General features: G+C 59.2%; 2 protein-coding genes across 4 annotated transcripts in view; one reads left to right on the top strand and one right to left on the bottom strand.

Annotated features, from left to right (window-relative positions):
- Nucleotides 1–7,047, top strand: Tmem259 (transmembrane protein 259). Of its 3 annotated transcripts, none has more exons than XM_021174798.2 (11): nt 1–343; nt 4,433–4,672; nt 4,783–4,882; nt 4,960–5,070; nt 5,178–5,300; nt 5,374–5,474; nt 5,562–5,619; nt 5,692–5,775; nt 5,847–5,979; nt 6,105–6,204; nt 6,314–7,047. In XM_021174798.2, exons 1-11 carry the CDS (start codon nt 122–124, stop codon nt 6,746–6,748), a joined length of 1,707 nt encoding a protein of 568 aa, XP_021030457.1. In that variant the 5' UTR covers nt 1–121; the 3' UTR covers nt 6,749–7,047. The 3 variants fall into 3 exon arrangements, with proteins under 3 accessions (XP_021030457.1, XP_021030456.1, XP_021030458.1); XM_021174799.2 differs by having other exon boundaries at nt 80–343; nt 5,743–5,775; XM_021174797.2 differs by having other exon boundaries at nt 5,562–5,775.
- The window catches only part of Grin3b (glutamate ionotropic receptor NMDA type subunit 3B), a 6,967-nt gene continuing 2,960 nt past the window's right edge, over nt 6,977–10,983 (bottom strand). Inside the window, exons 3-9 of the mRNA XM_021174796.1 lie at nt 9,786–10,818; nt 8,373–8,518; nt 8,176–8,291; nt 7,947–8,098; nt 7,606–7,770; nt 7,462–7,529; nt 6,977–7,372 (exon numbers count right to left, since the gene is read on the bottom strand). Coding sequence (XP_021030455.1) covers nt 7,063–7,372; nt 7,462–7,529; nt 7,606–7,770; nt 7,947–8,098; nt 8,176–8,291; nt 8,373–8,518; nt 9,786–10,818 — 1,990 coding nt within the window. The 3' untranslated portion in view covers nt 6,977–7,062. The remainder of the gene's footprint in view (nt 7,373–7,461; nt 7,530–7,605; nt 7,771–7,946; nt 8,099–8,175; nt 8,292–8,372; nt 8,519–9,785; nt 10,819–10,983) is intronic.

Raw genomic sequence — 10,983 nt, 5'->3', positions numbered from 1 at the left:
CGCGGGCCGGACGGACGCGAGCAAAGGGGCAGGCGGCGGTGGCCGGGGGCGGCGGGGGGGATCCGGCGGCCGGGACGCGGCGGGGGGCAGCCGGCGGCCGCCGGGGNAACGCGGGGCGGTGATGTCGGAGCACGCGGCAGCCCCAGGGCCTGGGCCCAACGGCGGCGGGGGTGGCGGCGCGGCGCCCGTGCGCGGCCCTCGCGGCCCCAATCTCAACCCCAACCCGCTCATCAACGTGCGCGACCGGCTCTTCCACGCTCTCTTCTTCAAGATGGCCGTCACCTACTCACGCCTCTTCCCACCTGCTTTCCGCCGCCTCTTTGAATTCTTCGTTCTGCTCAAGGTGACCTCTGACCCCTGACCTCTGACCCCTGGCCCCAGCTGTCATCCGCTCGCCCACCCCCGGCAGCTTTACCACTTGGCTTCTGACGCCTGGATACCCTGATGCCAGTCTTCTCACAGATGCTACCCTCTGGTCCCCACTTCCTCAGCTCTCAGGCCCCGCCTCCTGCCCTTTGGCCTCAGTCTGCCACTTGGGAGCCTAGGCTCCCAATTTTTCCACTCAAGACCAGAGCCCAGTGTCCTCTTAGAGTAGGATTTTGGACTCGAGGTCCACCTTCCCACCTGTCACTCCCATCCTGTCCTGCACTTCCACTGAGAACAGTATGGTCATTTCCATTCCATCCTGAGTTTCCACTGTGGACCACCTCCTGTGCTGGAGGCCCTGTCCCGCCTGTCATTTCTATTCTACCCTGATTCTGAGTCCAGTCTCTACTAGTCAGTCCCATTCCAACACACCCTGAACCAACCCCCTGGGGACAGCCCCCTACATACCCCACCCCACCCCCACCCCTGTGTCACTGCTCAAATTTTCTGTCACTTCACTGTTCTCAGACTCTTGCCAGGTCTTCTGTGGCTTTGGGTGAGGTCACCTCACTAGGGTCAGCCACAGAGTCACAGCCAGATTGGCCAGGGACCTCTACAGCCAGCACCTGCCCTGGCTGTGTCTTTCTCATGTGCTCCCGGGAGATTCGGGTTCTCGGTCACAAAGGCTACTCAAGAGGGATGGCACCAGGTTCTCTCTGAGGAGCTGCCTGGGCCTTCTGGTGTTGGGGTCATGGCTTGGTGGCTGGCATGTTGATGTTGGAGGGCATTGGTGAGTTTGAGACTCACTCCTGGCGCTGTTCAGAGCTGTGCGTTCGGGGGTTTCATAGACGTTGTTCCAGCTTGAGCTCAAGACAGCTGTGGGTATCCCCTCAGGACCCAGTCCATTGGCTGCAGATGAGCCATGTCCCATCTTCCTTCCTGCCCTCCACACCCTCAGGGCTCCAGGTGGGTGCCCAGTGTCTAGTCAGAGACAGGGTCGGCTGGATGACAGTAGACCTTACCCTCTTTCTTAACTTGGACAAACAAGCCACGCAGCAGCTCGTTTCTGGAGCTGCTGAGGTTTCCGGGAGCCCATTTGCTGTGTTTCCTGCCCGTCCTGCCTGCCCAGCTTCCACCCAACCTTCCTAGAGGGGACGCCTCACAGCCAAGGCCTGCTAGGCTTGTACCACCCTGCGCCCTGTCCCCACCCCAGCCTGGACGTCAGCTCCTACAGAGGCCCAGAGAAGAACTGTTGGGCTTGGTGTCTCCTCTGCTGGCTTCAGAGCCTTAAGGACCGAAACTGGGCGGCCGTGGGATAGGGGGGCACAGCATGGTGCCTTAGACCTTAGGATGTGGCAGGGGTCAGAGGGCAAGGAGGTGTGTGGCACCAGCTCAAGTCCCTGCACCAAGTGGATTTGAGCCCTGGAAGGTGCTAAGTGATACCCTTGGGTGGGTCATGATCTCATGGAGATCGTGGCTGAGGCTGGTATTTGGTTTTGTCTTTATAGTATAGAATAGAGTTTATTTGTGGCTCGGGGAGGGGAGTTAAGAGTATAGTAGAGAGCGGGGCGGTGGTGGCACACGCCTTTAATCCCAGCACTCGGGAGTCAGAGGCAGGCGGATTTCTGAGTTCGAGGACAGCCTGGTCTACAGAGTGAGTTCCAGGACAGCCAGGGCTACACAGAGAAACCCTGTCTCGAAAAAACAAACAAACAAAAAAAGAGTGTAGTAGAGACAGAGAGTAGAGAAGTCGAGGCCGGCCATGGCCGTGAGCACGGGGAAAGAGGGGGAAAGGAAGAGCCCAAGAGGACAAGATAGAAGCAAGAATATGAGTGAGGCTGGTATTCTAACCCCAGTGCAGGCTTCCCATGGGTCAGATGAACTGACAGCCCCAGACACCAGACTGGGGTGACAATGCAATACCCCACCCCACCCCCGCTTACAGGGTAGGAGGTGTCCCGAGAACCCTAGGTCTTGGCATTGAGGTGTCTGTAGGAGGTGATGACGTGCAGCCCCACCAGGCCGGTATGACCAAGTTCAGTGCCTGTGTATGTGGCACCAAGTGGGCACATGAGGGAGGAGTGCCCGAGGGCCTGAGTGGGGTGCCTGGCACGAGTCAGTGACCAGTGAGGACTCCTGGGCTGGCAACAGTGGCCATGGTGGGAAGAGAGGTCCCAGGCTATAACCCCTGTCCAGTGGCTATCTTACGTTGACTCTAGATGCCCAGTAGGTGGAACAGGGCCTGCGATACAGTTCCTGACTCTTGGATTGGACTGGGAGGAGTGGCTGCTGGGGTCTCAGCCTGGGCTGCTTGGCCTTCAGTTCGCCTGATACAGAAATGATTTCTTGCCCAGGGTGAACCTCACAGTTGACAGGGTGGGTGCAGCTTCAGGTGTGGCTCGCTGGAGACTGTAGCCTTGGTCTCAGTCCCTGGGCCTTCCACACATGCTCTGTATTCCCTCAGGTCACTGCTAGGAGGGCTGGGTGCTTTGTGGGTCCAGCTCTGTCACTAGATTGCAGAGGAGAGGCCTGGCTACAGGCACACCAGGTTATGGAGCAGGGCCTTTCTGCCTGCTTCTGTCCCTTACACTGCTGCCTAACAGCAGGTGGGGAGGGCCCTACTGTGCTTGCTGTGGCTGAGTCCCTTAGGACTGTGGTCTGGGAATCCAGTCTCGTCCCTGAAGGGTGCAGGGGTGTGAGTGCACACAGTGGGTGTGCTGGGATGTAAGGACCTCATGAGTCCCATCACCCTACTCTATGTTGGGCACCTTATTGGGCCAGGGTCCTATGCTGGCCAGCAGAGACATGGTGGGAAGCTAGGGTGTCAGTTGGGGCCACAGAGGAGGGTGACCCTAGACAGCTGCATGGAGTACTGGGTCTCTTTCAGCCCAGTGCCCATGGTGTGCATGTGGGGACTGCAAGTGTTGCACGACATCCCTGCCTCCACTCAGCATGGGTTAGGGCAGCGAGCAGTTCTCTTCCTGATGCTGCAACCCATTAATACAGTTCTTTATGTACTTCATAACTAATTTTGCTATTATTAATTGTAATGTAAACATCTGTGTTTTCCAGTGGTCTTAGGCAACCCCTGAAGGGGTTGCGACCCACAGGTACCACTGAATTAGGTGACCCCCCCTACACACAGACACATAGCCACCCACACACAGAGCAGGAAAAGAGAAGGATGTTCCCAGAGGCTGGGACCCCTTGAGTAACTCTGCTCCAGCATAGGGGCGTTTGAGATTAATAAGTAATATTAATAGTTGGTGCATGCCTTCAATTCCAGAGTCAGAGGGAGGGGGATCTCTGAGTTCAAAGCCAGCCTGGTCTACAGAACAAGTTCAAGGCCAGACTTGTCTACACAGACACTGTCTTGAAAACAAACAAACATACTTATTTTGTTATGTGTGTAGAAGTCAGAACAGTTTGCAGCTGTCAGATTGCTCCTGCACCTTACATGTATGGCCTGGGGATTGACCTCAGCTTCTCAGGCTTCCTGGCAAGCTCCTTTATCAAATGAGCCATCTGATGGCCACATTCCCTCCGCCACCCCTTTTAAATGTACTTGAACATGTGTGGCTGGGTCAGCGTCAGCAGGGCATCCTAAAGCCTCCAGGGTACTGAGCAGAGTTCATGCCAGGAGCCACCCAGTGGTGAGCCACTCATGTTCCTAACATGCCCTGGCTCTCCTGGGTGCACCTTTTCTAGGTGAAGCCACATTTCCCAGGCAGGGTAGCCTGGTCCTGCTGAGGTGCCTGGGCCGATCAGCTGTGTCCTTGTGACTCCTGCCAGCCCCAGGAGCAGGGCAAAGGGTGCCTCCCTAGGGACAGTGGCTATTCTTAGCCAGTGAGATCAGGGGTCCCCAAAGGCAGCTTTGCGTTGGAGCACCTGCTGGGCCTGAAGGTCATGAGACAGCTGGAGGGTGGTGGTACAGGGAACACTTGCAGTGGGGACCCTCGGCCAGCTAGTTCCCAAGGAGGCACAGGCAGCAGCCATTGCCTCTCCTGCCTGGGAGGGGTGTGTCCCTTGCCCTGCTGACTGCTCACCCCAACCCCCTCACTCCTAGGCCCTGTTTGTGCTTTTCGTCCTCGCCTACATACACATCGTCTTCTCCCGGTCCCCCATCAACTGCTTGGAGCATGTTCGAGATCGATGGCCACGGGAGGGTGTCCTGCGGGTGGAGGTGCGCCACAACTCGAGCCGGGCACCGGTGATCCTGCAGTTCTGTGATGGGGGCCTGGGGGGCCTGGAGCTGGAACCCGAGGAGGAGCTCACTGTGGAGATGTTCCCCAACAGCTCCATCAAGGTGAGCGTGCTCTGGGCATGCATGCATGCGGGCTTGAGGTCACCCACCCAGTGGAACATCAGACTGCCTCCTGCAGGCTCCACTGACACTGGTCTCCCCTGTGCTTGCAGTTTGAGCTGGACATTGAGCCAAAAGTGTTCAAGCCACAGAGCGGTGCGGACGCCCTGAACGACAGCCAGGACTTCCCTTTTCCTGAGACGCCAGCAAAAGGTGTGCAGCCCAGGCAGGGAGGGTTCCAAGGCCATGCCGAGGGTGGGACCAGCTGACCACTCTGTCCCTGTCTGCAGTGTGGCCACAGGATGAGTACATTGTGGAGTACTCACTGGAATATGGCTTCCTGCGGCTGTCGCAAGCCACACGCCAGCGTCTGAGCATTCCTGTCATGGTGGTCACCCTAGGTGAGGCAGGCTGGGCGCCCTGGCAGGCTGGGGCTGGGCCAAGGATGGCTCAGCTGCCGAGGGCTTCCTGGCCTCTCTGACCAATACTGACCCCCATTCACTCGTAGACCCCACGCGGGACCAGTGCTTTGGGGACCGCTTCAGCCGCCTATTGCTGGATGAGTTCCTGGGCTATGATGACATCCTCATGTCGAGTGTAAAGGGTCTGGCAGAGAACGAGGAAAACAAAGGTGGGCCTGGGGAGGAGAAGGGGGGTGGGGAGGGCGGGCAGGACCCTGGCTGCTCACAATCCCCCTCCCGTAGGCTTCTTGAGAAATGTGGTCTCTGGGGAGCACTACCGCTTCGTCAGCATGTGGATGGCTCGCACATCCTACCTGGCAGCCTTTGTCATCATGGTCATCTTTGTGAGTGGCTGGTGCTCCGGAGGCGGGGCCATGTGGGCTGAGGTCACCCTGGCCTCCCACCCCTGACCCTGCTCCACCCTCCCACAGACCCTCAGCGTGTCCATGCTGTTGCGATACTCGCACCACCAGATCTTCGTCTTCATCGGTGAGTCCCAGCCGGCCGGGGGTGGGGTGGGCTCTCCCCAGGCCCTCATGGGCGGCCGCCCTGTGCCCGCAGTGGACCTGCTGCAGATGCTGGAGATGAACATGGCCATCGCCTTCCCCGCAGCGCCCTTGCTGACCGTCATCCTGGCTCTCGTCGGTGAGGACCCCCGCTGCACCCCTGCCCCCGCCCCGCCCCACCCACGCCAACCCCGCCGCGTGTCCCCGCAGGGATGGAAGCCATCATGTCTGAGTTCTTCAACGATACCACCACGGCCTTCTACATCATCCTCACCGTGTGGCTGGCCGACCAGTATGATGCCATCTGCTGCCACACCAACACCAGCAAGCGGCACTGGCTGAGGTGGGGACGGGATGAGGTGGGAAGCATGGGTTAGGTGAAGGTGGAGTCAGATGAGGGGCAAGCTGGACCCCTGGGTGGGATAGGGAGGGGCCTGTCTGGCAGGGTAGCTTCTCCCGCCCCCACAGGTTCTTCTACCTCTACCACTTCGCCTTCTATGCCTACCACTACCGCTTTAACGGGCAGTATAGCAGCCTGGCCCTGGTCACCTCCTGGCTCTTCATCCAGGTGAGGCCTGTGCCCCTTTAGAGGGCAGCCCCTACCGTGCTGTCCCCCGGTGTCAGGTCGGCCTTTCTGCTGGTGGGCGGGTGCTCACCCTGACACCTGACCTCCACAGCATTCCATGATCTACTTCTTCCACCACTATGAGTTGCCCGCCATCCTGCAGCAGATCCGAATCCAGGAGATGCTGCTGCAGACACCACCGCTGGGGCCCGGGACCCCCACGGCGCTGCCTGACGACCTCAACAACAACTCTGGCTCCCCTGCCACCCAGGATCCCAGCCCTCCCCTGGCGCTGGGCCCCAGCTCCAGCCCCGCGCCCACTGGTGGGGCATCTGGGCCTGGCTCACTGGGTGCTGGGGCCTCAGTATCCAGCAGTGACCTAGGTTGGGTGGCGGAGACCGCCGCCATCATCTCTGACGCATCCTTCCTGTCGGGGCTGAGCGCCTCTCTACTGGAGCGGCGGCCAGCAGCCCCTAGTACCCCGGACAGCTCACGACCTGACTCTGGGGTCCCTCTGGAGGACGCAACTGCCCCTGCCGGGTCCTGAGACCGGTGTCGTGCCCGGCTCCCAGCGGAGCCGCGGCCCGAGCCCAAGAGAGCTGTGGTCTGCAGGGAGAGGGGCTGGTGGCGAAGGTTCTGGAAGCCGCCGGGACAGGGCGGCGATGGGCACGAGGCCACCGGCCGCCTGGTGCTCCCCAGTGCCTTCCACACGGCGCCCGCGCGGGGCCGAGCGCCCGGGCCCGGACTAGCAGGTGGCGGCTCAGGATGCGGGGCGCACGTTCCACGCTATTTAATTGCAGTGTACAGAGTCGTGTTTGTATATAGAATAAACTGTCGTGGACAGTGTGACCGTGTCGTTCCTCAGCTCTCGGCGGGCGCTGCATGCAGCAGGCGCAGTGGCCTGAGTCGGGTGCCATCCCCAAGCTGGGCCCGCAGTTCCCCTCGCCGCAGCAGCGCACTGCGCAACCGCTCCCGTGCAGCCTCAATGCGCAGCTCCAGCTCCCGCAGTTCTGCTTGCAGCCTAGGCCCATTAGAGCAGAGCCATGGACGGTCCCCACCAGCCTCCCCAGGTTCCAGCAGGAAACGCACGCGCCGTTCCCTTTCCACGGCCCGGCGCACCCGCCTCCAGCGCCCCGCACCGTCAGCTGCAGGTTGCTCCTCCTTGGGGCCGCTAGGACGGAGAGGAGGAGGCAGTACAGCCTGTCTGCCCGCTAAGCCTGGGACCCCGCTCCGCCCCGCCCCGCCCCGCCCCGCGCTCACCTGCGCTCCTGCTCTACCCTCTCCTGTTGCCCCTCTGGTGGCCCTGTGTTGAGGGCTCGGTGGATCTTCTAGGGGCACAGACAGGTGTTTGGGTAGGCTCCTGAGGTGCCCTCCACCCCGCCCTACCTTGTCTTGCCTCCTCACCTGGCTCGTGTGAAGCCAATACTGCAGCTTATTGCCCCTGCGGATGCGCGGCAGCACCAGGCGGTAGAAGACGTGCTCACCCAGCGAGGTGAGAAGCGCGCTGCCCAGCCCGAGGCACAGCAGGACAAACAACCCTGACAAGTGGTAGACCCCCATCTGCAGCGTCTGTGAATGGCAAGAAAATCCCCACACAGCGTCGGGATGAGGACACCCCATCCCATCCAGCAGCTAGGGAGATCTCTTGAAGGAAGGGACGCTGGAGCTGGGGTTGTTTAGGGCGAGCAAGAATGCATGCAAGCATAGCCTGGGCTCCCCACCCTGTGTCTCGGGCGCCTGCCCACCTCCGTCACGGCGAACACCCGCTTCCCGCAAGGCACCATCTTGTACCACTTGTCGTGGAGCAGATCAATGAAGCCTGAGGACTTGTACCTACTGATGAACTCTGACAGGTTGGAGGTGAGCGGCGAATTTTGGGGCAGCCCTATGCCGTAGCCTGCGGAGATTGAGAGGGCTCCACTAAAGCTGCGGGCACCTACAGCTGCGATCCCCGGAGCCCCACCACGCACTCACCCTCGATCGCAAAGGGTTTGCCCACAGTGAGCAGCTTGCAGTCCGCATCTATGGACACCTCGTAATCCAGTAGCGACTTATCCATGATGAAGGCGTTGAGCTTGGGCGGGTCGCTCCTGTGGGGCAGGACCAGGCAAGGTCAATAGGGTCTGAGAAGCACTTGGCCCTCCGAAGTTGCACGGTACCCACAGACTCACGTGAGCATGGCCACTCCGTGTGGAGTGGTAGGTGCGCTGTGGCGACGCATGTGTGCGTGCATCTCGGGGAAGCTCGCCTTGATGTAGGCCTCCGCGCTGCTCTCCCACACGGTGCCAAAGCGGAAGCCTTGGGAAGGGTGGTGCAGCTGTAGGGGAGGCATGCTCAGCCTGCAGCCCACATCCCCACCAGGGCCTGCATGTGACCACCTGCAGGGACCTTGCACTGAGCTCAGATTCAGTAACCTGCAAATATTCTACTTGAGAACCCCAGAGATACCAGTTTCTTCTGCTCTTATCCCCCTGGCCCCCCTCCTGCCCCCAGTCCTCACCTGGCCACAGCCATCAACCACTTATGGTATCTAGAGCATTAGGCAGCACCCAGTTGCAAGGGACACAAGGCTGGGGGGGAGGGGGCGGTCAACAGGACATGAGCAGCTAGATCCCTAGGAGGGAAGTTGCTGTGGAAATACCACGAACTCCAGAAAACATAAAAGGGGGAAATAAATCCGAATGTGCTTCAGCCTGCCAACCCTGCAGTGGGATCTGGTGGTTTCCAGGCTGAAGGCTAATTGCTTAGGCCAGTCGTGGTGAATTCCAGCACTCAGGAAGCAGAGCCAGTCGGGTCTCTGTGAGTCTGAGGCCAACCTGGTCTACAAACTGAGCTAAGACATCTGTGCTTAAGAATGGGGGTGTGGGGGCTGGTGAGATGGCTCAGTGGGTAAGAGCACCCGACTGCTCTTCCAAAGGTCCAGAGATCAAATCCCAGCGTCTGAAGACAGCTACAGTGTACTTACATATAATCAATAAATAAATCTTTAAAAAAAAAAAAAAAAGAATGGGGGTGTGGCCGGGCAGTGGTGGCGCACGCCTTTAATCCCAGCACTTGGGAGGCAGAGGCAGGCAGATTTCTGAGTTTGAGGCCAGCCTGGTCTACAGAGCTACAGAGTGAGTTCCAGGACAGCCAGGACTACACAGACAGAGAAACCCTGTCTCAAAAAAAAAAAAAAAAAAAAAAAAAATGGGGGTGTGGAGCTGGGCGTGGTGGCGCATGCCTTTAATCCCAGCACTCGGGAGGCAGAGGCAGGCGGATTTCTGAGTTCGAGGCCAGCTTGGTCTACAAAGTGAGTTCTAGGACAGCCAGGATTATACAGANAAATCCTGCCAAGAAAAACCAAAAAAAAAAAAAAAAAAGAATGGGGGTATGGTCATGATTGGAGCTGGGGGTGTGGCAAAAATAGAGAAGTTCTTGGGATGGGGCAGGGGCAGGGCTATGGTTTCATGCCAGCGCTTCACTTAAGTTAATGAGTCTCTCGATGAGAAGAGAATGGGTGGGAGATGGTACTGTCCACACTGAGCCGAGTGTCCACCCCGTCCTGACCATAGCTCTAAACCCTTAGGTTTCCCAGCCCTCACCTTGGGATCATGGATTCCAGACAGCTCCTCAAAGGTCTTGTCCCCAACCATAACAGCTGCCAGGTTGGCTGTGTAACTGGATAGCACCAGCAGGCAGAAGATTGCCCAGAGGTTCATGAGGAAGCGTCCGGTAGGACACTTGGGTGTCTTACTGGAGACAGTGCGTCCGAAGAGAATGGCGTAGCAGAGGTTGAGAGCAGAGGAGTAGGAGAAGACAGTACCACGGTTGCGGCCGCGTGGCGTGAGCCCGTAGGGACTCCGCCATTCGTACAGGGTAAGGAAGAGCGCTGTGAGGTGCAGGGCAGCAAACACGCCCACCCACATGGACCAGTGCAGGGGCCACATGAAAGCCCCGATGGGTGAGGCTGTATCTCGAGTGCGTACCATGATGCCCAGGCTGGTGGAGAAGAAAGGGCTGGTGAAATCCACCACCTGGGAGCGAGCCGAGTTGATACTGAAGCTGGTCACGGCCATGTGTGCCCGACCGGCCAGCAGGTCACCCACCAGGCCTGTCCAGCGTCCATCACGCAGGGCCCCGTACTTGCCATCCCCCACAATATAGAGCTCAAAGTCAAAGGCCAGATCCTCGGCCAGCCGCTCCAGCAGGTCAATGCAGTAGCCATAGCAGCATCTTCTCAGGGTGCGAGGCACGGAGCCATTCTCCAATGCAGTGAAGAGTGCGTCCAGCCTGGCCGAGTCATTGGTGCCTGGGTCTAGACACAGCTGCCCAGCCGGGCACTGCCCATCTTCATCAGATTCCCTGGTGAACACAAATGGGTGTTCCACCAGAGTTACCACTCGCAGTTTGGGCCGGGCCTGGGTGCCAGATGGAGATGGAACTCGGAGAGCAGCCGCCCCTGGCTGGAAGTCCAGCTGTCCATCCTGCCAGCTGCCTACTGTTGCCCAGGCTGGGGCACCCAGCGGGTCCCTGCGTAAGCTCCATACCTTGAAATGCCGAGACACATGCACCTGAGAGGAGCCTGCCACCCACACAGCCCCTGTGCGGCCCTGAAATGAGGTGTTGCCCAGAAACCTGGAATATAGAATATAAGAATTGTCTCAGCCGGGTGTGGTGGCACATGCCTTTAATTCCATCCAGCACTTGGGAGGCAGAGGCAGGTGGATTTCTGAGTTCGAGGCCAGCCTGGTCTACAAAGTGAGTTCCAGGACAGCCAGGGCTACAGAGAAACCCTGTCTC

Source organism: Mus caroli, chromosome 10 (assembly GCF_900094665.2).
Source record: "Mus caroli chromosome 10, CAROLI_EIJ_v1.1, whole genome shotgun sequence".
NCBI lineage: Eukaryota > Metazoa > Chordata > Mammalia > Rodentia > Muridae > Mus > Mus caroli.
Note: the sequence above shows the minus strand (reverse complement) of the source record. Positions and strands in the feature narration are given on the sequence as shown.

Excerpts from the sequence above, each read along its gene's own strand:
- Tmem259 (XM_021174797.2), top strand. The coding sequence starts at position 122 with ATGTCGGAGCACGCGGCAGCCCCAGGGCCTGGGCCCAACGGCGGCGGG. Across the intron at positions 5,301-5,373 it reads AGAGAACGAGGAAAACAAAG|GCTTCTTGAGAAATGTGGTC; the intron begins GTGGGCCTGGGG and ends CCCCTCCCGTAG. Across the intron at positions 5,475-5,561 it reads TTGTCATCATGGTCATCTTT|ACCCTCAGCGTGTCCATGCT; the intron begins GTGAGTGGCTGG and ends ACCCTCCCACAG.